The sequence below is a fragment of the Schistocerca cancellata genome, chromosome 4 (genome assembly GCF_023864275.1).
Source record: "Schistocerca cancellata isolate TAMUIC-IGC-003103 chromosome 4, iqSchCanc2.1, whole genome shotgun sequence".
Taxonomy (NCBI): Eukaryota; Metazoa; Arthropoda; class Insecta; order Orthoptera; family Acrididae; genus Schistocerca; species Schistocerca cancellata.
In genome coordinates this window covers 460,854,904-460,881,648 of record NC_064629.1, presented here as the reverse complement: position 1 = coordinate 460,881,648, position 26,745 = coordinate 460,854,904, and the positions used below count along the sequence as shown (strand labels likewise).

Genomic DNA, 26,745 nt, shown 5'->3' with positions numbered 1-26,745 from the left:
AACCTGAGGACAAACTACATTTGCGAAGAAAAAAAAAAGAGACAAAAACATTCACGGTATTTAGTATTTTGTTACTTTCAACATAGGACTTCCATGTTGAACACTGCAGGTATGGACTCAACCGTCCATCCCTATTGTTACTTGACTGCAGCAGTAGAGTCATTTGGAAGGTCACTAATGGATTTATGCTTTAATATTTTCGTGCACCTCTTTCGTGAGAAGATTGTTCAGTAACTTCTGGCCTGGAAGCAAATGGTTACTATTTCCAAATAAGGCCGCTTTTTAAACTGACTCCACTAAATGCATCATTCGATTGCGGAAGTAAGTTACTGTGAAATGAGATGAAACCGATCAGGTGGTGTCAATCCGATCATTTGCCGGTTTTTCCACGTCTGTAATGGCGTAGCATTTTAACGACATTGTACCTAACCATTGTCGCAAATTTTTGCCAAGTCTGTCAAGAACAGTGGAGTGTTGGAGTTCGCGCAACGAGCTAATTGCGTTGTCAGGTTTGCGATTCTCGTGGTACGCTGGTGCGGTTACCGCAACAGTACGAAAATTTGTGTTGGCGCCTTACTCTCGACGGAACTGGCAAGTTCCCATATTATTGCTTGCATATGAACGTCAAATCCTTCAGTTTCGTGTTTTATTCATTGCTAGCACTGCTTACTATACAGGCCTAATTACAAAATTGCATTTTTAAGGTGAATCCTATCATTCGATTATACGAAAATTTTCTGGAACCAATACAGAAATTAACTACAAACCAGAATTTCTTCTAAATACTGTGAAATCTGTCAAATCAGGAAAATTAAGCATCCTGAGATCTTCAGATGCAATACGCAGTTCCATTTATCAAATTTTACATGACTCACTGAGCGAAAGGTACGAATACAAAATAGGCAGCCAACCAGCGTGAACCAACATTGAGGAAAAAGCCTGGTTGAAGGATTGCGTTCTGCGAAATGGGGGGGGGGGGGGGTTCCTTTGAGGAATAATTATATTAGGGCCATTATACAGGCCGATCTCAAGCGAGCAGGGAGGATGGAAGAACGATTTCCGGACAATCTACCTGGGTACGGGTGGGTAACATCTGAAAAGATTAAGCGAAAATGAAGACGGCAAAGGCAGCAATTACCCGAGGAACAGCAATTATTGTAAGAAGCTTGAAGCGATCTTGAGTGGTGTCCCTGCCTGGAACATTATGAATTATAACTAGACAAACTTTGGGACGATCCTGGACAAATGAGAAATAGTGAAGCGAGGCACAAGACATCTTTAAAGGATAGTTGATAGTTTTAAGTCAATTATTAGTGCTGACAGCTCAGTCCTACCGTTAACAGTTTATAGGACAACACCTCTCCAATACTTTGAAGGGGGGCAAAACTGGTGCACGTTGTGACAAGTATCGAAGTGGTTGACTTGATCTAACAGTGCTTGAATAATTGTTTGTTGAAATTGTGTGCCTTCAGCCCAGCAATTAGATGGACTTAAAGTGGGTGTAGGTGATAATCTGTCGCGTCGTGTCAAAGTGATGAAACTGCGCCAAGAACAAGACATTAAATTTGTTCTTATATTACTTAATTCTACTCATTTGTCAGCCACTTTATGTGGCCTTTTTAGACCTTCATACCTTGCATGGAGAAATAAGATCGGAAGAAGAGTGGCACCAAATTCTAAATTTCCAAGGTTGTTTAAAAACCTTGGAGACTATACCTATCACGTCCAAGTCAACTATATCAGAGTCAGGAAAGCAGCAATTTTTCCTTTCTGTCCCGATGTAGTCATTTCAGATTCCAGAAGCAGCAGATAATGCACATGGCACCAGCTCATGTAAAGTTTCTTGAGCAGCAGCCTTTGAAATGCAATTTGAACAGGTTCGCTCTAATCAAAAGGAAAGCCACGCAAACTCCAGAGAAATGAACAATTATCGGGGATTTCAATGAAAATTTTAGTTACACGACTGCAAGCAGGGAGTACCTATCCGGAACATGTAACCATGATCTGGAGTACCACGAGTCAAAAGAGAATGAAGAAATGGACAAGGAAAGATTGGCACTAATTTAAAGGGAATGCTTTCACGACAGTAAAATTTCCTACAGAAAAAGGTTCAGGTTTTTATTGGTAAAATTGAAAGCACCTCTAAAATGACATTTCTGAAAAAGGTATGTTTTCGATGGTAATGTTTGTCTTTCCACAAGTTTACGATGCAACTGAGGTATATTTTGGAAGGTATAGATGACATCTAACAAAATGTTTTGTCAAATTTTGTTAGTCCATGTGTTTTTGTAGCAAAAATGTCGAGTGTAATGTACCTGTAAAAATTAGTTTAGAAATTTTAAACTTGATTGAAATACAGCAATATACTTTTTTAAATCAAAATCTTTATCAGATTCACTCCACTGGAAGTCCGATTCCGTTCCTGCACGCAAAATACAGTGGTGATCGGATTCGCCCCAACTGAGGTGAAAGTATTAACAATTAACTTAAAGTAACTGCAGTTACAAATTAAAATTTGCGTAATACACGAATATTATCAACGTTTGAAATTAACACTGAATTTTTATTCCGATATCTGACCAGAAAATGGACGAAATTTAAAAGAACTGCCGTTTTTGGTCAGTTTCACATTTTATGCTACTATGAAGTGTTCCAGCTACACTGTTAGTGAGACCACAGGGCGCAATTTGTGGGGGAAATCCACCCTTTGGGGATAATATAGGAAACGTTCCTTTATTCTTAAGCTGCCTATGTACGTACGAGTGACTGCATCGAAAAGCAGGGCGCAGCTTAAGCCAGAAAATAGTACTTTTTATTCTGCAGCATTATAACCAGAGTGCTTTTGATATGAACTGCCTGCCTTATCAAGGAACTAATTGACATTTTAGTATTAAGCTATAACTTTTGTTATGGTTTGTTATATTAAGACGTGACATACTATGCATTTTGTTATGTGCAGAACATGCTGGAACTTTTCGTAATTCATATCCAGCAATTAGTAACGCAGTGCTTCAGTAACGTCTACAGAGCGGAATGTTTCTTACTGCTGCACGTTTGTTAGCTTGACATTGGTAAGCTGACACTGAACCGTGTTCACGGTCGCTGGCGAATTCCACAGCTGAACTACTTTATAAGTCTTTCATATGCTGCCATTAGCTGTCTGATCTCTACGAATATCGACTCATACTTCTTTCTGGCCGAAGGGATTCTTAGATTTGGAATCAACACTTTATTGCGGGTTTAAGTGAGGCTTTGCCGAATTCCACTAACTGTTCCATATTTGCTATTTTGAATTGGAAAATGTTATTCAGTTGATCTAGGTAATTACACGGACTTTTTGCGGAGTTGTCTTAACGCTGCTTATCTTACACATGCACGTGATGTAAGTGAAGGATAGATGGCAGCAGCACTTTTTTTCATTTGCCGAGTTATCTTTACTTTAATCAATATGCCTTCCTGTATTTATAGAATTTTTTCTATTAATTAAGGAGTTAACTGCAGGCTTCTTCGTGATTCTACAGTAACTGCATGAAGTTTGAGATAACCTTTGTAGTCTTATTTGACTAGTACTCTAGCACCTGGATGTAATAGCAAATCGTGGAGACTGTTACACGAAGTGCATAACCTTATGTCCACACAGTCTTCCTATTTTGCAGAATGAACGCTCATTGAGAATGCAGAGTTCGGTGGAACCTGGCTAAAGGTAGGATAATTTTCGCTATAAACATCAAAAATTGTGCTTCAAGGAAAGTACAAATTGAAATGAACAGGAACTTATTTGGAAAGTTACAATTCAATCTTTGGTTTTAATACACCCTACTCCAATATTAGTGTATGGATCCGGCCAGAATGTTCCTGCCATTCTTAGTCTTACGTCTTCCTCTAGACTGAGGATAGCGTCTCCTGCAGACATTTCACTATCAGTTATTTTAATTGTTTCGCTGAGTTTCTTGCATTCGTTTCTTGTGGAGCTAACGAGTCATTTCCTAGTTCGAGAGAACTAGTTTAAGTCCAGTAGAATTTCGTTTTGCACTCTTTATGTAGTGCTTGCTCTGACTAGGCACTGGTACTTCGTCCCGATATGGCCGACAAAACCAGAACGGCAACGAACATTTTGGAACTGTTGACAAATTCTAGTTGAACTCTGCGCAATATGCCCCACTCGTTGAGTAGCGAAAACAATCCTAAAATGAACCTGTATTGACTTTACTGTGTTGCGTTATTAGCGAGCATCACGCGTGGGTCAGTCTTCCCTCTGTTGAAAGTGAGTTAAGCAGGCGCATGCTATTTTACTTACCGCGAATAGGTGGCAAGCCGTTATCGATAGGCCTATGGCGAATGGAGCACCACTCGCCGCCCCCGCGCTCTCCCCGAAGCAGGCGCCACACACAGTCATAACCAGCACGAAAGTTATTATCGCCTCCACGAAGACTGCCTGCGTCAGCGTGAGGTGTGGGCTCACCGCCGTCAAGCCCAAAGTGGATGCAGTCTCTTCAGGAGTCAGTGCCTGAAACATTACGTATATCTTCTGCTAGCGTTTTCGATTACATTGAGGGCTTAATTTCTAGGCTTTTATTTAGGTTATACGCTTAATATTTTTCTCTGAACTGAATGCGGCGCGAAGGTAACTAGTACCTTACAGTGCTTGGATATACCCCTATCTCAGGACAGTGTTTTCCCGCTATTACTGAAGAAATGAAATTTGGGCAGTAACAATGTACCTGAGAATTATTTCTGATTGAAGGAAGTCGGAATTACAGTTCTTGTTAGAATTGTGTCTCATAGCGCACCACAAGATGGTCTTTTGCATTTTTACCTAGCAGGCAAGTTTGGACGGAATGTGTGGGCTCTTCCTCTACCTTTTGTGAAGGCAAGTTTCTCTGGGTGTACTTTACATAACGACCTGAGTACCACCCAGTCGTTTCTTTAGGGTGTATCGAGGATAGCAGAAACTCACGACCTCAGTTTTCTACGTTAGATCACTGAAGTGAAACTTTAGTCTTCGCTGCTACAGAGTAACTGCCTATCGAGTTCAGACTGCATCTTCCTTTGATTATTTTGGGGTACACGTCTGAACATTGCAGGAAGGTATATATTTCTCTGTATGCCAATATTTATGACAATTATTGGAATACACTTATGCCTCATATTACATCCCATTAGGCACTTGGCAACAATGGAATACGTTACTGTAACTGCTACTGGAAAATTAGTGAACTATTTGAGATATCCGAGAGTTACGTTTCTTACCATCCTGAAGACCACTGGTGTATTTCACTCTACATGTCTTTAGTAATTTCGCCGACTTCATATTTTGGTGTTTCGAGATTAAATGCGACACAGGGAGGGGACTGCGAAAGCCTTTACCCTTCATTTCTCAACACTTATTCTAGTAAGTTTTGACTTGCAGTTTTTCCGATACCTTATTGCAGGAATGGCATTGTCCTAAAACTTTAGCTGCTGAGTAACATGTTTTAGTAACCAGTTCAATTTTACTGAATTCAGATACAGTCGTTTAACTATATATGACGGTAGTATCTATTCCCGAAAGAACAGTTACCATAGATGACCATGCAGCTTTGCTAGAAATTAATGAATAATAGACACCCTAGCTGCAAACAGGCGTTTATGTACTTCACTGGGGACATGTTGAAAATGTGTGCCGCGACCGGAACTCGAACCCGGGATCTCCTGCTTACATGGCAGATGCTGTCGATCTGATCCACCGAGGCACAGAGGATAGTGTGCCTGCATGGACTTATCCCTTGCACGCTCCCCGTAAGACCCACATTCCCAACATGTCCACACCACTACGTTCGTAGTGCGCCTAATAGACGTTTGCCCATGATACTAATTATTCGTGGCAGATTACCAAGTCCCGTACCAGTTTGGGCATAGCGTGTGCGTTCGCACAAGGTGAATGGCCGGGAAGCCATATTTTAACTATATATGACGGTAGTATCTGTTCCCGTGTTAGAGTTCCGGTCGGGGCACACATTTTCAACATGTTCCCAATGAAGTACATTAACGCCTGTTTGCATCTAGGGTGTCCATTTAATTATCATTTCATTTACAGTCGTTTAAATTTGTACCTGTGTCAGTATCACCGCCACACACTAATCCATAAATTCAACACCAGTACCTATTTCATTTCACACATCCACGTAGCACTACTAGTACTACAGGCTTGACATTGAGTAGTACATCAGTACATCGTATCAGAGTCATTCATGGAAGCTTACGATGATTGTAAACACTGTGCGACGATACTAACACGTAATTTACACTTTTGCACCTGTGGACATTGGTGGCGAATTATGTTTACTGCAGCATCTGAAGATGTTAACCACTCATTCCTGCAATTAATCAGCTTTTGAATACCTCTGATCGAATATTTCCCTCACTGCTGGAATAAAGGTGATATTTAAGGTATGTTGTGGCAATGGTGTTATATTTAAAGGGACGCTCGTGCACTGACTGACGCTCTTCATCTGAATACTGCCTTAAAAAAAGGTCGAGTCTCCAACTGGGAACTCGCATGCATCCTTACCTTTAGGACGAGGGCTGCAGCAACGGCGCCGGCGCACTGGGCCACCACGTATAAGAGGGCTCTCAGCAGCAAGACGTGGCCGGCTGTCAGCAGCCCCACTGTCACCGCCGGATTCACGTGCGCGCCGCTGACATGGCCCAGACTCTGAAACAAAGCAGGTCTCACCAACACACGCTAGCTGGTAATCACTACCTTACTTCAGTGTGGTTTTGGTCAGTATGTGTCCTGGTTAATCCGGTATGAAATATCGAAGTTATAGGAAAGCATTGACCTTTTCGCTGCTACAGACGTGCTCTGTGCATTCCGTGGCGAGTCCTCTATGACTTCTGTTCGCCAAATGCTGGTAGCTACGATGTGCAACAGCTTTTCAGCCGATATGAAATACTTATATGAGTTAAGGAACTATTTTCTTCAATACATATTTCCATATTTTCAATCGGTAAATTGTAGTTATCCATCATACTACATTGCATACAATTATTTAAACATTGCAAGAATTTTTAAGATTTGGGGAAAATAAAAACGCATTGCCTTAACTTCTGTACGATTTAATTTTAGCTCATTGCAGCTAAAGAAATGTAGCAGAGATATCTAAGTTTTGAATAAAACAGAAGGGTACCATCTTTTAGTATTACTTGGTTTTATATCTGAAGGACGGTCGCACGACTCGTCCATTCGAGTCCTTGGGCATCGCGAATCTTTTGGTCGCGATCTGTATATCTCCAAGGTACCAGAAGATTTTCTGGGAATCTAGCACACAATCAGGTTTTTTTACGCCAAACAATATAAATCTTATTCGAAATATGGGATTTACTTGTCTGCAGCAGAGAGAGGTCGACAGCTGAGGATGCGTTCAGCACATTGCTTTCCTTTCTAGCAGTATCGTGAAAGACTGAATATTTGTTGCTCTTATTCTTTGATATTTACGTTGAGTAAAGACAATCTAAAAGCGAACTTTTGCCTCATTTTTAGCGGTTGATGTAACAGCTACTGGTTTAATCATAAGCTTTTAAGTCTACGTTGTATCGCTCCCTTGTCCACACGACAACAACTTTCTCGTTTTGTTAAATGTAATTATACATCTGTGAGCTATGTGCTCAATAGTACTCACCACTGCAGCGGTTTGTTCTTAAATCGTTACTGCTTATCAGTTACAGTAGCCATTCAAGTGACGGTAATAGAACTTTCACAGCGGAGTGTTATTCCCACGTAATTGCGAATTTGTCTTTCAGATCGAGTGTAAGCTGCTTTCGCTGCCAGTTCCGATATGCCCTTTGTCTAGATGGTCAGTTAAATCTTCGCACCGTGTCCAAACGTCAAACTGTATCGCAACTGAAGAGTAGTGAATTTTAAGAATAAATGGAACCACAAAAATTTACTTCAACATCCTTTCAAGGAAGACTGCTCAGAGCTCATCAGAACTGATTCTGCATAAAAACAAGCCGTTCGAATATACAGATGAATACAACGTGAAATCCGAATAGTGGTGGTTGTGGTGGTGGTAGCGACGGCATTATCTGTGTTATGAAGTTTAGGACGTTATCTCTGACCGCTTCTACAATATTTCACGTGCCAACCCCTTCCCGAAGGAGTTTTGTCCACATGGGTGTTAGTGAGCAATTACGATTTTGTACGCTTATTCTTATTTGTCTTACGGCTAGAAACGCCTCTAACATTGGTCGTTTGCTTTTGCCTTGCGATTTTCTGTGTACATTTAATAATTTTCTTTACCTTTCGTCGGTATCTGACGGTTAAGGGATTTAACGAGGTGCTCAGTCCTTCCATAGAGAGGATCCTGAGTTACTGACGGCTGCCAGAAACTAGAGCAGATTTTTTTATTTGTGCGTGTGCGCGCGCGTGCGTGTGTAGTGAAGCTATCGGACCGGTACGTAGGGATTGGTAGAGGATGTGCCGCATTTCCACCTCTAACCAAACCGATTTAAGGCGAAGACAGGCTCACAGTAAGGAATACCTTATACCCAGGAGGTAACAGTAAAAAAAGCGAGAATGCTGAAAACATAGCTGGCCTAGAAGGTAAGCTTTCAGGGCTTGTATTTGCCTAACTGCTGATTTTATGGGTGACGTGGTCCAAAGCAAAATATACATAAGTACAAGAAGGATGAACGCCCACCATTATTAAGGTAACAGCAATCGTCGCCTGAACAAGGTGACTGAATTAGCGGCAGCAGATCATACACTGGAACAAGGAACCACCCAATTAGTTTCTGAGAAACTGTAGGAAGACCTATCGCCGTAAGATGTACAGACGCCATAAAAATACAGGAGCATATGACGGTATTAGATGACAAATTAAGTTTTTATCGTTAGTGCAAAAGGACAAACACCGCGAACTCTCTCACTACAAGCTCCTTAACAGATAGGCCCAACTCCGTTGATGCCTCTGAATGTTTCCAGCACTGGAAACAAACGTTAGATGCTTTGACTTGACTACGACCCTATACCTACGAAACAGTAGTGAACATTCTTTGAACTTTCTATAATAAAAAGTGTGGTCGCCTAAGTAAAGAGGGTGGGGCCGTAAGTCACCTGGACCTCTGCATGAGAGACGAATTTTTTCCATCCACAGCTGTCGTTTCCATTGCAGACAAGCCCTAAGAAGCACCCACTATTTAATAGTGCTACCTCAAAGAGGGAAGTGCGGCAGAAAAGGAGATACTGCACTTAACAGCGATTCAAACAGGAAAGGGATGAAAGAGAGCTGGTTAAAGAGGAAGGGTTCACCACACGCTGCATGCAGTGGTAGATGCGCCAACCCGAGACCAATCCACGTATCTCAAAGTTAGCTTAAAACTTAGCTGAAAATAGAAACCACTTTTACATAGAAAACCAATTCAGTTCTCCGTGATTCGTTAGTGGCAAAGACTGGGGTGGCGGCGCCCTCTTTTACGAGAAGCTTTAAAATTATTTTCGTGGTCAGCCACAAAGCTATGGCGAACATACTGTACATAGTATCTAGTCTGCACATCCACGTTCTTGTCTCGCCCACTGGAATAAACGTTTCTACTCTACGGGATCAGAATCTATGATACATGAAAATTGAGTTCTAATTGATAGACATTTGATGATTATCATGCGTACAACATAGTAATATTTCTTAAAAGAGTAATGCTATCAAATCGCACTATGAGCACTTCAGATGTGACCTCTACAGTAAGTTCCCAATAAATGGTCTTTCGTCATCTTCTAATCTGAGTTAATTGCTCGCCACAGAAGTGGGAAATCATATCACCACTTGCCACGTGATTTTGTTACCATTACGGGCGGCACACTTCCGTGAAATGTATACAGTTCTCTCGAGTTCACTTCCTATTTGTACCGAAAACATGAGTCTAGTTGCAGTCTGGCTGTGACGTCACCCGAGGCAGCGCGTAAGCCGGCGTTTGACGCCGACCACGAGGTAGTTGGGTTCGAATTTAAGTGAAGTCACTGCCTTAGGCAGTATTTATATATGGGCGCAGCGGATGACCAAGGGAACACCTGTCATCCGCTCTATGCCCCCAGTGGTAGCCACTAAATTGCCGCTTTCTAACGATAACAACATTTGTGTATAAATTTAGAATTTTCGTGATTTTTGTAAAAAAAATATGGCTGAGCACTATGGGACTCAACATCTTAGGTCCTAAGTCCCCTAGAACTTAGAACTACTTAAACCTAACTAACCTAAGGACGTCACACACACCCATGCCCGAGGCAAGATTCGAACCTGCGACCGTAGCAGTCCCGCGGTTCCGGACTGCAGCGCCAGAACCGCACGGCCACCACGGCCGGCGTGATTTTTGTACGAGTTGAAGTAGGTTCTAGTCACCAAGAAAGTTTTAGGTCGGCTGCATTTCAATGTAGTCTAGAATTTTTAGAACGGAACTGATAGAACATGACTTCTGAACCACAACTTTGATGTTCATGTCTATACAATGTCTCTGAAAGCCTGAACTTTTAGTTCTATTATTTAATGGGTTTCATCACGTGCTATAATTAAAACTGATACTTTACCACAAATAAGAACTTTGTTGCAGATTTAATTCTCAGAAAGTTACTCTAATACTAGAGGTAGCTTAATGGGGTCACATCAGGTTTTCATATCAGACCGACTTCATGCAAATTTTTTGCTTTTTGCACTTACGAAAAGTGTTAATTTAGGAAGAGATCTGATCACCCAGACAATTTAAACAATATACTGACACGTATTTTGGCCAAACTTAGAAAAGCTACTTTAATTTTCAATTTCATTCTTAAATTACGGTGCAATACCTGTACGCTACGCTCAGACGCGTTATGGTGACGTGGCGCTAATAGAAGTCAACTCCTGAAGTCCCAGCACACTTGCTTGCCTCTAGATGTCTAATGATACAGCGCTTATTTCGCCGCAAGACTTTAGAAGGCTGTACTTAGGTAGCTTGGTTGGGGGTTGAAGAAAGCCAACAGCAAGGTCATCAGTCCCTCGTTTCAAATGTGGTCCATTCATATAGTGTGACGTCTCAGAAAAGTCAGAACGATAAAAGAGGAAGGACTAAAAAACGTGGAAGTGCAGTCTTGTCAATGGTAAAAACAAAATGAGGTAATCCGGCAAGAGAGCGACCCCAACGCTATGCTAGAGGCAGGAAATATCCCACCTCTGAAGCAGTAGAGGCAAGACCACCTGCGACTTAAAAGCGTTCAACAGCTAGAATGTAGAAGTGCGTATGGGGAAAGGAAACTAACCAATCCCAAAAAGTGATAAAAACAGACTAAAAGGGGAAGAAAAATTATCTTGGCCAGAGGGGAATCTCCAAACACATCTTACAGTGGGAGATACCCCAACGCTCACCGCCCTGCCCCAACACCAGAGTGAGATTAAAAACCTTAAAACTGAGAATAAAACTACGTTCCTGGAGGAAACTGAGAACCTGTTCGACTATCCGGGAATCGTCAGCCAACATTAAAAGTAAAGTTCAGAAGAGTCTGTACTTAGTACGCAGAGCCAAGAAAGGGGGCATTCCACCAAAATGTAGGAAGGCTCCACAACCACAAAGGTGGGTGGCTCATTACGCTAAAGAAAACCATGGGTCAGCCTGGTATGGCCAATGCAGAGACGACAGTGTGGTCGAGTCCTTTCGGGAGAAGCGAAAGGAGGAACGCCACGGGCCTGGTGTCACCTTAATCGCACGAAGTTTGTTAGACAGGGGAGTAGCCTCCCAAGAATTGGCCCATGACTGTGCGAAGCGGGATTTGATGTGAAGCCGTAAATCCGCTGCAGGAGGGGTTACAGAGAATGGGGGTAAGCGGCTGCTCCCCCAGCCAAACTATCAGCATGCTCATTACCTGGGATACCCACATGGCCGGGAACCTAAAGAAAGTCAATGGAACAAGCAGCACGGTGAAGATCAGCGACATCGTCATGGATGGCAGAGACCAAGAAACGGCGCGAAAAACACCAGTCAATAGCCAGAAGGCCACTGAGTTTGTATCTAACAAAACGCGGTTGTGTTGGGACTGTTTAATAAAGGTAAGGGCCTGGGAAATTGCCATCAATTCGGCAGTAAACACCCCACATGTAGGTGGCAGCAGATGATTTTCCGTGCCAACAGAACGTGAAAGCATATTCCACACGCTCAGCAGATTTAGAGCCATTGGTGAAAAAAAAAACAGCATCCCATAACTCCCATAAAATTCGGCGTAAAAAGGAACGGAACACCTTGGGGGGATGGGATCTCTCTCACCTCGGCGGAGATCCATCCGAATTCAGGGCCGAGGAACTAATCAAGGGGGGGGGGGGGGGGTGGAGGAAACGGGTGAGACCGGACGAATAAGGAAGCTGAAAATCACGGCGATCAAGGTAGAGCCCAACCGGTAAACCCGCCCAAGGGCGGGAATCAGGTGGGCGACGTCCATGGTCTGGGAACAGGATAGACTAGGAAGGATGAGTGGGAGAGGAACGGACAGCGATTGCATAAGACACCAGAAGCTGGGATCGCCGAACAGAAAGGGGGAGGGCATCCCAAGCTTCAACCAGGGGACTATTAAGAGGGCTAGTAGGTAATGCACCAGTGGCCAAACTGATATTATGATGGACTGGATCCAGCACACGCAGTGTGGAAGGGGCAGCCGAACCATAAACTTGACAACCATACTCCAAGTGAGACAGAACAAAAGAATGATAGAGGCAGAGAAGGATGGAGCGGTCCCCACCCCAAGAGGTGTGGGCAAGGAAGCGAAGAACATTAAGTTTACAGAAACATCCTACTTTCACAAGTCTGATATGGGCAGCCAAGTGAGCTTGTTGTCGAAAAGAAGAACCAGGAAACGAAACTGTGGGACCACAGGCAATCGTACATCGAGATAGAGCTCAGGATCAGGGTGGATCGTAGTACGGCGACAGAAGTGGACCACCCGCGATTTTAAAGGAGAGAACTGAAACTCGTGTGAGGGTCCATGCAGAGGCACGCCGTATAGTTCCCTGGAGCTGCCGCTCTGCAGAGGCCATCGAAGAGGAACTAACCCAAATACAGAAATCATCCACATACAGGGCAGGGGCGACCAAAGGACCGACAGAGGCCACAAGTCCATCGATAGCAATGAGGAAAAGAAGTACACTCAAGACAGAACCCTGTGGGATCCCCTTCTCCTGGGTCCGTGAAGAACTAAAAACAGTACCAACCCGAACACTGAATGACCGATGGAACAGGAACTGGCGGATAAAAATCGGGAGTGGGCCCTGAAGACACCACTGATGAAGTGTAAGTAAGATGTAATGGCGCCAAGCCATGTCATAGGCCTTGCGAAGGTCGAAAGCTACTGCAACCAAATGGCAGCGCTGGGAAAACCCTGCCGCACTGCGGATTCCAATCTAAGTAAATGATCGGAGACTGTCCCTCTCGGAAGCCACACTGGTAAAGGGAAAGGGAAATAGATACCAAGATTCTAAGACCCAATTGAGCCAACGGGCTACCATCCGTTCAAGTAACTTGCAAACAACATTTGTCAGACTAATTGGCCGATAGCTGTCAACAAATAGGGGGTTCTTACCAGGCTTAAGGACAGGAACCACGATGCCATCCCTTCACTGAGAAGGAAGTCACCCTGGAGCCAAATACGGTTAAACACCTGGAGAAGACGTTGCCGTTGTGCAGCACTGAAATTTTGAAGCAGTTCGTTATGAATCTAGCCTGGGCCAGGGGCTGTATCATGAGAAGAAGAAAGTGTGGAAAGATATTCCCATTCATTAAAAGGTTGGTTGTAAAACTCTGACAAGGGGTAAAATGTAAAACAGAAGCTTTGGCCTGCTGTTTCCAATGAAGGAAAGCCGCCAGATAAGAGATTGATGCCAATGCCATTGAAAAATGTGTCTCAAGATGTTCCGCAAGAATCAATGGGTCTGTACAAAGGCCATCTGGGAGGTGAAGGCCTGGTAAGGTTGGACTGCCTATGGCAACCTTGGAGAGAGCGAAGTGTAGCCCACACCCATGACATAGGGACAGTAGAACCGAGGGAAGTAACAAAGTGTTCCCCAACATATCCGTTTGCTCTGTTTGATTAAAGAAGGGGCTTCAGCGCGAAGGCGTTTAAAGGTAGTAAGGTTGGCAACGGATGGGTGCCTCTTAAGGTGTTGCAAACACCGACGGCGATCACAGATGGCAATGGCCGTACTACACCATGGGACTTGCCAGTGGCGAAATGGTTCAGACGAGCGCGGTACAGCAAGGCTAGCAGCGTGAACAATCGGGTCAGACGCGTCACATAGAAGGTCATCAATACAACCTGACACAAAGGGGGAGGAAACACGACTTCTGCTGTGTCTAGAGGCCAATAGGCGGGTTGGAAAGACCAACGAGGTAACCTGTCCATCGGGGAGCAGGAAGGAAGCGAGAGAATCAACGGGAAATGGTCACTATCACGAAGGTAGTCGTGTGGCGGCCAGTGTAATGAAGGGAGGAGGGAGGTACAGGAAAGAAAGATCAATGGCAGAAAAGGTAAAACGACCGGCACTGAAATGAGTGGAGGAGCCATTATTAAGAAGGCACAAGTCATGGTCTGCAATAAACGTATTTATGAGAAGACCTCGTCTAGATGGAAATGCTCTACCCCACAAGGGATGAGCATTAAAATCCTCGAGAAGGAGGAAGGGAGGAGGAAGTTGCTGAAGAAGGGCAGTTAAGACAGCAGGTGTAAGAGTCCTGTCAGGAGGGAGATAAAGATTGCAAACCGTGACCTCAGAGTCCAGGTGGACCCCAACAGCAACCGCTTCCAACGTAGTTTGAAGAGGAATCCACGTGCTAGCAACGTCTATATGGACCAACGTACGAAGCCCACCAGAAGCCCACAGGGGGGCCGACCCGATTTCTACAGAATACACGGAACCCACAGAGGGTCGGTGAGTGATCAGTAAAATGTGATTCCTGTAGAACCACCCAAGCTGCAGAGTAAGACGAAAAAAATGGATTCCAATTCCGGAAGGTGACGGTAATACCGTCACCGACAAGGTGGGGGCGACATCCAGGAACAACACGTCAGAATCTGGTTGTTAAGCCGGGGATGGGACCTCTGGTGACACCAGGTGCTCCTTGTCCCGGGACTTATGTTTCTTTTCTGTTTCAGATCGAGGAGGGCTGTGTGGCATATAGGACCAGGTGCGGCTAGATCGGAAAGAGATCGGGCGATCTGGGGGCCGACAGACCGTGATTCTCGCGGTCGTCGCGTGGCAGACCTTTGACCTGGAAGGTGCCAGGAAGGAGTATCCCGTGAGGGACGCCCTTGACGAGCAGACGCCGAAGAAGTGGGACACTTCTGCGGCGGGGGATGGGCAGCAGTGCCTGGAGGAGAAGGTGTGGGAGCTGCAGGGGAGGGGGGGGGGGGAAGGAGAGTGGTCTGGGCCTAGGGTAAGGAAGGGGCAGAAAGGGGGTGAAGATTTAACTAAAGTTTAACTAGACGTCATGGACAGGGTGAAGACTTGCATACTTCTTACGAACCTCAGTGTAGGTTGAAAGATCAAGGGACTAACTCTTATCTTCTTTTCCTTCTTATATACTGGGCGATCTGGTGAACGTGGAGAATGATTGCCATGACAACACACAGGGGTTGACGTCCGCAGTCACCACAGAGGGGCCTGCGAACAGCAGAAACACGCGTTCAAATGGCGCTGAGCACTATGGGACTCAACTGCTGAGGTCATTAGTCCCCTAGAACTTAGAACGAGTTAAACCTAACTAAGGACATCACACACATCCATGTCCGAGGCAGGATTCGAACCTGCGACCGTAGCGGTCTCGGGGTTCCAGACTGCAGCGCCAGAACCGCGCGGCCACTTCGGCCGGCGGCTTCACATCACATCGATAAACCATAATATACTTTCTCAGGGAGGGTATCCCCTTCAAAGGCCAGGATAGACACCAGTATCAATGCGATTGTCCTCTGGACCCTTCTGAACACGCTGAAAGAAGTGAACACCCCAATCCGAAATTGTTCCGAAGTACCTCATCAGTTTGAAGGTTGAGATCCCTGTGAAAAATCACACATTGAACCATATTTAGAGACTGGTGGGGGGGTAATGGACACAGGAATTGTGCCAAGATTTGTACAGGCACTAAGGGCCACAGAATGGGCAGCTGAAGCAGTTTTGATCAACAACGAACCCGACCTCATCTTGCTCAGGGAGTCCACTTCGCCAAACTTTTCTTCAATGTGTTCCATAAAGAATGAAGGTTTGGTATTTGTGAAAGTATTCGTCAGTCCTGGTGCAAACCACATAGCGGTGGAAAGGTTTCGTCCCTAGCTGACGGGCTTAAGCCTCCTCCCAGGGGCTAGCCATGGAAGGGAAGGCCGAAGGGGCAGGAGAAGCAGTGCTAAAAGAATCAGTTGCACACAAAGAGTCAGCCGCAGAAGAACGACCAGAGTTCATGACCTGTATGCATTTAATTTGCATAGCATCCGCCCTGATACCACCCACTCTGATCAGGGGCTCTCCTCACAGGCGCCACCCAGCCACAGCAAGGGCCATCTGGCACAGCAGCCATTGCCAGGAGTTCCAGTGCTCCAGGGTGATAAGCAACCACTCCTAGGCTTACACGAGGTCAGAGCTCAGGTATCAGAAGAGTGACCCTTTGTGTTCAGGGGGCTGAACCAAAAGGGTACATAGCGACCTTACCACATGGGCTGGCTATGCACTTTAGCATCAGACAACGATGTGAAAGAAAAGGTGGAATGAACAAGGAGGGCACACATCAAAGACACTAGGTAAGGTGCTCTTCACCAAATGGCCCACACTACTGAAGAGAAATTTAGTAATGGAGGATAAACACCGGAGGGGACCAGGGAATGCCAGAATGATGGGGTGATTATGCAACGAAACTAAATTTCAATACCAACATAACCAGGAGGATAGCGAGGCCAAAGTAAGCAAGGACACCAGGAGAGGGATAGGAGAGAGCGAAGGAGAAGGAGCAAGGAGATGAAAGGAGGGAAGGGCAAGGAAATGCAGCCCTGGAAAGAAGGAAGGGTGCAATATCTCTGGGGCCCATGCTCGCCATGTACGTACTCACCAAAGAACCGCGAGCCCCCTGAGGGCCCTCATCAGTGATCATTGATTTAGCATTTGCTACCTCCGAGGACACTTTAGGACATTCTAGTAGCCTTTTTGAGATCCTAGACTCAATCCTGGGAATCTGGAGACCCTACTGGAGACAAGTGGGGGTGGTGGGGGAATTAAGAGCCAGTAACAGCTACAGGCCACAGCTTCATTCATTAGCTAGCACTGGGCCGCTTATCGGTGGGGAACTACTGGAGACGGCAGTTTGCCTACTTGTTTATAAAAAGTTTCAGTCAATGGCACCTGATACTTTCGCATAATCCGACATCAACAGGATGTAGCGATTCCCGTTTTGGCATGCCTCACTGTACAAGCTGCCATTGGATTTTCTCTGTATTTTCGTTGTTAAACACTGAGCATACGAATGATTGTTGATGGTATTCTGTGCAATTTAAATACCAATTTTCAGAAAGACTACTTTCGTGGAGCAATCGGAGTTACCAAATTTTGGATCTTTGTGCAGCAGGATGAGTACGTCATTTCATCTGCAGCACCTAATGGGAGATGTGTTTCACGCCAGCTGTAGGACCTAACTTTCTGGGAGGAGATTCCCTTTAATGGTTAGAGGACCCGTATTATCTTTGGGACCTTCAAGGCGTGACAAAACGAAACGCGTCGTCTTGAGTACCAAGTCTCAGTGAAAGATTATTCACTTTTCCATTTTTCGAGTCTACTGTGAGGGCAATTGCGCTTTTTTCCTTGAAGAAATTTAATCTTCATTATGTTCCACATAACTATCAGAGTTTAAGTACTCCGCCATTAGTTGATGTACACACTAAGTATCTGATGAATTGTTTCGCTCCTCGACGTTTCATTTTTCCCTCTTCCACGGGAGAGCCAGGGTAGGGAAAGCTGTGAGGTTTTAATTGACCGCTTTGAATACTTAGCGTCTTGAGACGATCGGTAAGGCAATTTGTTGTTTAAGGCGTTTCATGTGCGGAATGTCCACCCTGTTGTCGCCTATCAAGATGTCGCCCCCACGAAGCCGCAGCACCGGTTGTCTGGCATGCGCCCGTTGCCTCGAGTCCTGATGCCCCAAGGGAGACAGGGGGACCTACCGGCTCAACCGTAATAAATGACGTCTGCTCCCAGTGGGCTCTACCAAAATACCCGTAGCGACCGTACCATGCCGGATGGGCTACTGCGTTTATTTTGAGCACATGTGAGACTACGCAATAGCTGTGTGGGACATTTTGGAGACCATGTGCTTTCGAATGACGGGAAGTAATTACTGTAGCCTTCCCGATTACGTTTGCTGGGTTTAGAACAAATGTAGTTATGTACTGAATTTTATAGTGTACGCTGCCGTGTCACATCAAAATTTCACAAAACCGTTAGTGTTTCACGAAACAAATTTAGGCTCCAAGCGGTTCTGTTCGCTATCTCTATACGTTCGCAACACTGCTAGTTTTGCACTGTCTGTAAATTGTCTGTTCCAGTTTCATTTCTCTTTGGTGCAATGCTTTGTTTACAGTCTGCTGCGGAAGTACTCTCAATTTGAGTTTCTTTATGAGCAATGAATACGAACAGTGGCGCACCAAGAAATGCGATAGAAGAAAATTCGAAGGTAACTATCAAGTAGTTAATACCGAATTGGTACGCCACAATAGGAAGTGGTACATATTAGAAACATGTTATTTAAACGCACATTGCGAAAGGCAAATTCAAGTTATGTCCAACAGGTGGAAGAGAGAAGCAAGGCGGTATGTGTCGAGCGGGTCAGGTCGACGATCCTGTACAGATGAAGGATAGGCATTCAGCAGAAAAACCAACAAAACCGAAGCAAGCGTGACAAGCGTCTTCGTTTTTTTTTCTTGCAACATGTCTTACGACCTATCTTTCGTAAGAACACACAGAGTGACAGACGCGGCACTTAACAGCTTGCCAAGTGCAGATAGAATTACGAAGATATTTTATGATTATGAACTTTCGCTTCGTAGCCTCACGCTAGATCTTTTTTAAGTACTCGAGCTATCATCACGAGCTTATTGGGATCCACGGTATTCACAATAAAAGCGCTATTCCACGATTGGAATACTGTAGTTAATCTATGAATCGTCCTTACAGGAACGATTCAGATTTTTATGGGAAAGGTGAGTTTTAGTGAATGTGTACGAACACATTTACCATTGAAGCAAAATTTACTGAAAGGAGTAAGAGGAAGCTTTAAGATAAAATGCAGCAGGATGGTGAGTGTTCGCATCATTTTGTGATACATGACTGATTCGGAATTTTCCGCATGCATTTCGATATTTGGGCACTTATCTCTCAAATTATTCCCCTGTCTATACTTAAGATCCAACATTAGGTGTTCAACTAAATTATACAGAAAACATTAATTTTTCTAAAACTTGGTTTTAGTTTATTAAATTTCATGTGCGTAATTTAATAGGCCCAGAATCTCTGCGATCATGTCATACACGCGTGGTAAAAATTCATCGCATATTGGATTACATGTTACCCGACCGAATCATTTTGGAATATTTTGTTCATTATTTAATGTATATTCATGCCCAGAATTGTCCAAAACTCTGGAAAATTTATAAATTTTCTGTATCAACTAAGTGCGTGAAAGTATTTTTACAACATGCAGAGCCGAAAAAGAACGCGTGTCAGACATTTGAGAGAGAGCTGTCTTTCGCAGTGGATCAGCACTACAGTAAAATATTCTAGAATTTAGGTTAAACCCATGAAGGAACAAAATCACTTTAGCCGAAAAGTAAATAATACCAACGAAGGAAAGCAGAGCCTAGGGAAACAGAGCCAATGTCAAAGACTGCCATCCAGAGGAAGTAGGCAGTAAGGACAGTCAAAGACTGCACCAAGAGTAAGCAGGTAGGTTCTGTAATAGCTTAGCGTCTATTGCACGCTACCGAAGTAGCCACGAAAGAGTTGAGACCGCCGAGGAGGTGAGTGGCTGGTTTTGTCGAAGGATCAACTGATTTATGGTAGTTCCCACGTGGCTTTTCGACAGTGCCTCCCACTCAAGCTGGCAGAACGTTAGGCAAATTCAATTAGAGATTCAGAGACAGTAGCAAACTTTGAGGAATTTTATTAGGACCGGGCACACCACTAAAACGTAGAGACTTCCACATTAGGTGCACACAGACACTGACTTCAGTTAAAGATGTGAAAGCCATACTGACTGGCTAGATTTAACATGTTAGAATGTTAAATTTTGCGTACTGTTCCTCAGGGATGTCTACAAATTTAAAGTACAAGCATGTTTGTTAGATACAGGTACTAGTGTAACATTTAATTGAAAGTAGCCCTGGGAGAGTTCATTTGCACGTAACACCTCATTTTAATGTGTTAATTTGATATGACATTTACTACGTGGTTTCATTTCAGGGCATGTTTCATAAAGCTCTTAATGTTAATTTCCCCATTCGCTCTAGACAGTGTGTAAGAAACTTTTCTAACATACACAGATAGATTTATAAAAGCTGTACCTCATTTTCCATTGTTGAAGAAATTTGCATACATTTGGGCGTCCGAGTTGTTAGCGTCACGTGCAACGTAAATTCAGCACCACACAAGATGGAAGGTAATGGGATTGTAAAAGGGCCATGTAGCTGTTTGAGATGTATAAACGATGAAACAAGGGAGTTTTTTGTAACCAAATATTCTCGGCAAATGATACTTAACATCACATTGATTGTTTTATTCTCTTAACTGAGTTGTTTAAGTGAGCATCCTATGGAGTGGTTTAATGCATTCCAGAGCTCTTCGGAACATGCGTGATTAACATGTTCCTCTTGTTTACGAGGAATTTTTTTCCCTCTTATTTGTTGTCTTCCTTCCCGTGTCGTTACAAATGCTTCCAGTGAGTCATTGCTCCACTTACTCTCCGTCGGGTTCTCGTAAGTAGCGAGTTTTACTGTAACCATCTCATAATTTTAAAACCGCAAACGACTATACAGCTAAGGGAAGTGTTAGTGAGGCTTAAAAGCGTTAGAAATCAGTAAGCTTAATATTTTTCGCATCCGTACTAGAAATTACTATTTATTGAATTTAACTGTTACAAACCGTTTAATTTGCACCTTCCTGTGGGTGCAATTAACCGTTTAAGAAATGAAGTGTTTTGTACAGCTTCTAGAGTTTACGTACTTTTACTGTGTATCACCTACACTTAAGTCATTTATTAAGAGACCAACACTAACTTAGCATTCACACCAGAGTGAAAACATGAAAGCGTAAGGTTGCCGAGAGGCTTAATAGCGATTCGACACCACCGAATCCGGTAAGTATACCCGAGTTGCTCTTCTATGAAGGCAGAACGGGCTCGTAATAGCGAACGCCGAAATGTGTTGGCTAACGGAAACTGATTGACTCGTCGACTTTCAATGCAGACATCCATTTCTGTGACGTACGTATCACTCATCGGAAAAGCATATGGAATTCTAAGGAGACCCATTACGGCTATCTGCAACTACATTAATTTATTTCACTTAGAGAGGAGTTATCGAAGTCTTTAGCTTTCGTTGTGTAAATTTCTACTTCCGTGACACCATCGCGCCTCCTGCAATACCGCCCCTCACCTTATGGAATAAACTTCCCAGTCCTTGGCATTAACGGTATGGAGGAGTCTACTTATTTCCTAAGATCTGGCCAACGTATGCCTTTTCGTCCATGCCAGCTGCGTTCGTGTTGCAACGGTACGGCGGCAGGTGAAAGTGTAGCCCAGTACGTAAATCAACGTTATGTTTCTTTGCACTAGAGCAGGGCCGGCCAAACGCTGCACAGTGTGCAGACGTGCGGAAGTGCTGCACATGTGCGCACGTATGCGACAGCGAGCAACGGCGACATCTGTTATTAGACATGTGTCCTAAATGAACGGCGGCGGCTCCACTTCCTTGTTTATGTGGTAGAAGCAAGAGCGCAACATACCCAGTCTCGTTTACCCCTGGTAACCGTAACCTTAACAGAAGTACTGAGAAATGGCAGGTACTGCGAAAAAGAAAAGGACGGGAGATCTATGTTCTCAGTCGTTTAAAAATGACTGGGAACTGCAATTCTTTTTTGTAGCCGTTGGTGAAAACTCAGTGTTTGCTATGCCGCCGAATAACAGGCGGCCAGCGTAAGTTTTCAATTGAAAGACACTACAATACATATCACAAAGACGAGTGTAATGTACTGAACAGTGAAGAAGAGCAAGCAAAATTACATGTCCTTAAGGAAATGGATAAGACACATCAACTCGATTATCGTTTCTCATCACCAGTCATAAGCGTGTTTGGATTTATTCCTTTCATAATTAAAAATTGTTTACTAACTGTGCATTATTGCCTCATTCTGCTCCATGTTACATTATTATCAGGAAAGTCTGTCATTAAACCGATTGATCCAATGTATACTTACATTTAGGGTTTTTTTTTAATGTGTGAAGGGCTACGCTCAGCTGAAGTCGATAAAACGTAACATTCATCTAATTGTCGGTTATTATGCAGATTTCAGACGGAACTGATGAAAGATATAGCAGTAATGGTATTAAAATAACAGGTGATCATCGAGGTCTGCGGTTATCATTCTGTTCAGAGGTCAGTGAGACAAATTATGTGGGTGTAACTGAGGCCACCGAGAATTAGTTATAGAAAACCTTGCATTAGTTTAATGTTATTTGAAATCATGAATAAGGTTCGTTGGAAGTCGCAAAGTGCTCTCTTTCTTAAATACTAGACCAAAACCATTACGCATATTTACGTGCCGTCAGTCAAGCTGCCTTAATAAAAACCCACAGTTGTTAACTGTATTATTTGTCTTACAGGGTTAAACATAAAAGTAGACGTCGCTATGAGTAGACTGTGACAGTATTTTAAATGTTTAATACGCGAAATACCTTCCCATTGTTTGCTTGCAAGCTGTGGAAAGAGCACTAGAATGCGCCGCTACAGAGTATCCCAGCAAGTGGATAAAGCGACATCTGTGCGTAGAAACATCGCTACATGAACGCTGACGGCTGCGGCGTGTTCACTGTGACCCGGAAGTTGCACATGTGCAGGAGCACCGCACGCGTGCAGAACTTCTGGCCGGCCCTGCACTAGAGCATACAGCTAAGCCTTTATTACCGTGCCATAGCGTTCTACCGTTTGCAGAATCGTTCCGTCCGATACCCTTGAGCAATGTACTTTTATTTTGTCCGCCAGCACTAGTGATACGCGTTGTCTACGCTAGACTTGCGTGCAAGATTTGGCATTGAGTATTGTGTCCACCACTAGCTCTCCACGCCTAACAAACCCATGTTTCGATCCAACACTTGCCCCTATCTGTCGGAAGCACGCCTTCACGTCTTAAGACTCTGCACCTTTGAAGATTTACCGCATGTTAGGATGCTCTCAGTTCTCGGCTTAAGGTAAATAATCCCTTATGCCCAAAAGGAGGCATGACCGCTAGAGCATATCACCACGTTCTAGTAATTTGTTTCTCATCTCTACACGAATCCCATGGAGTTAAGTAAATTTAATCAACATGTGTTATCCCAAAGCAATTCATCTCACATAGCACTGGAAATAGTTCACACGATGTGAACTATTTTCCTTTTATACAGAACTAATGGAAATCTTATAGTATACGACATTACTGCAGCACAATTTACAGTACGAATTATATTTTGACATCTTTTCTTCCCTCGAGTCCCCAGGATGAGCTGGCAACGTTCTTAATGCTGTCGAGGCTTTAAACGCATATCGGTTTAAGTGGCAACTTTACTTGCCTGAGCGATAGGTTGTTTATGGTTTTCCATCTCCGTACACTAACACATTGTGCGTTGTATTAGAATTATTACTTAGTATTACGAACCTATCATTTAGAGGTTGTGGGAGTAACTGATGGAGTGTCACGTATATTCATTTTAAATTAAGGAAACATGCGGAGCACAAAGCTGAAAAGTTGAAAATACGAGGCATTCATTAACTGAAATAAACGGCGTGTTAGGCTCTACTTCTACGGAGTATCTTAGAAACTTGACAACCTTAGACCGAAAGAACACTTAAAACACCATTCTTCCCGCGTAGTACTAATGAAGACCCGCTAAAAATTGTAATCAAAATTTTTCTATAGTGTCCATGTTTCACCCATGAAATTAAACTTACCAATTAAGTCCTTCAAATACGTTTTACGACTCTTTATGCTACGTGAGTATACTTATCCAACAAGCTCACCTGCGAGAATTTACGGAGTTCGGAAACAAATCAATCTTCCAATAAAGACTGGATATAACAATTATCCGCTATTTACGTTTACATTGTTAGTGATTAACGTTTTAAGCACATAATAGCAACCGAATTTGAGTTTAGATTAACGTATGTTCGTCCAGCTAATTTTGTAATAGTGAACTATTTTTTGTTCAGATTAGACTGCATGTAATTTATCTGCTCTTTAAACTGACGAAAGTTTTGGTAAAAAATGGCTGCTTAAGGCGACAACTAGAACTGGGGCAGTAAGACCGACTTCGAGGAAACGTCGCTAAAGCGGTAACATTGGCATCGTTTTAAGTGGGTAGGAACAATTGTAGGTTCTATTAAGCCCAACTGCACGCCAACATTGGCAGTAGTACTACGTGTCTACCGAAGTTGTTTTACACTACTACGAAATTGGAGACTAACCTGTACAACACATGCAACAGTGAGCCCAAACGCCAGTGAAATTTGAACTGTTGTTGGCTTGTATCCGTCGGACCAAGCCACAGTGGTGGAACCGCACCCAACGAGCACCAATATAAACGTTCCTAAGAACTCTGCCGCAAACTTCCGCAGTGTAGAGCTGCGTTCTTTCACCTCGTGCACTCCTGCTGCTGCTGTTATTCCTGTAAAAAAGGAAACAGTATATTTATACTCATTTTGCAATTACATGGCTTACGTTACAGTTATGTTGAGCTATTTTCCTAGTCGTATAGCTGAGATTAACAGTAGATATGGTAATGTGAACTACGTCGTTAACAAGAAAATCGAGAAGACTCATCTATGACCAAAACTAACCTTTATCCGTGATTTTAAAATTCTGCAAATATTCCGGGTTAGGTAATTCATGGGAAATTAAGCTGAGTGGCCGGACGGATTGTTCAGGTACGTATACGGATAAGTCATGTTGGTGTTAACCCGTGTCATCTGGCTGAGTACAGTTCATCTTCAAACTGCCGCTAACACTGACCCGTTGTCAGTTTGTACTAGGGCTCAAGGACCCGTCAGACTCTGGAAACCTTCCTAAATTCGCTTCAAGCTATGCAGATTAAGTGCAGGGGACTTACTGGTGACTTCACAGAAATTTCAACCAACTTGATCCTAACCGAAATTTGTGTTCAACATTGCCGTACATCACAGTGCTGGTGTCGAGATATTTCTCACCACAGCATGTCATCAACTTGCTTTAGAGTTAGGAATATGAAAAGTTCCTACTTACGAATTTCTTATTTGTAACTTCACTAGGCGTAGTGAGGTTTATTGACTACCAGCTTAAAATTTAACGTATGAACGGATGAAACTAGTGATCGAGAGTCACCTAACTTTCGCCATGAAAGTGACTAACATCCATCAGAAATTTTCCTTTATCTTATCCCCCCCCCCCCCCCCATTTCCTTCCCTCACGATAAGAAAGAAGGTAACAGTAACATACGTCGCACAAGTTTCCTGTTAGTAATGTGTTAATATACCTAACGTTTTCTTTCCACTACAAAACTAATACTAGTGCGGTTACATGTAACGTAACACCGACGTTAAAAGATTGTTAATAACCGGTATGCTGTGAACGTCTTGCCGCAGATTTGCTTAGTTATTCAGAACATTTTGAACTGAAAACCCACGAAGGTTCCTACCACACACAGATTCAGCTTCAAATGCAGGCATCACGGCCGGTCCTGATCACATAAGAAAGTGATCTCTTCGAGTCTAGTTTTCCCTATCATCAGTGAACACTTAAAACTTAACCGAAAATACTATAAGCGCTAGGCAATCACACTGCAAAAACTACGATAATCTTCAACAAAGAAGTTAATGGTACTCATGCATGTTCTGGCTGACGTAGCCATGCAGACAGCTACGAAGACTTACTACAAACATCAGTGCACCGATAAAGCAAAACTTTAAATAAAACGCTAAAACACTCAACACGAAATACGAACACCATGTGCAACCCACTACAAGGAAGAGTAGCCTCACTACAAGTCACCAAGAAAAGTAAAACCTGTAAACCGTTAGCTGGTGTATGAAATCCATAGTGAAACAAACAAACCAAGAACACAGACACTTTCTCAGAAATATCACGTAACAACCAGCAAGAACACGAAAATAGATATTTAGCTCTCCATATTCAAACTCACTTTTTGTACTACAACATTCTTCTACAAACGGGGAGCACGGCATATTGAATTATACAAAAGTAAGCACCGTCCAACCAGTATCACTGCTCTACACAGACTACCCAAGCCCTCTGCTCCCGGCACTATTAGTATCGCGCAAGAGTAAACACCAGCACGGCAAAGACAAACCACACCGTGCCAAGGGTCAGCATGTGGACCTCTCAACCTTTAGCTCGACTAACTCCATTAAATATATAACTTGCTCTTCACAAATACTCACTCATCAAAGCTTTTTTATTGAAGAATACATAACATACAAGTATA

At 43.5% G+C, this 26,745-nt stretch overlaps 1 protein-coding gene across 1 annotated transcript in view; it reads right to left on the bottom strand.

Moving 5' to 3' along the window:
• Window positions 1–26,528, bottom strand: part of LOC126185031 (aquaporin AQPAe.a-like) — a 36,220-nt gene extending 9,692 nt beyond the window's left edge. The window contains exons 1-4 of the mRNA XM_049927768.1: window positions 26,443–26,528; window positions 24,734–24,933; window positions 6,551–6,694; window positions 4,298–4,507 (exon numbers count right to left, since the gene is read on the bottom strand). Coding sequence (XP_049783725.1) covers window positions 4,298–4,507; window positions 6,551–6,694; window positions 24,734–24,933; window positions 26,443–26,485 — 597 coding nt within the window. The 5' untranslated portion in view covers window positions 26,486–26,528. The remainder of the gene's footprint in view (window positions 1–4,297; window positions 4,508–6,550; window positions 6,695–24,733; window positions 24,934–26,442) is intronic.
• Window positions 26,529–26,745: the final 217 nt, after the last annotated feature.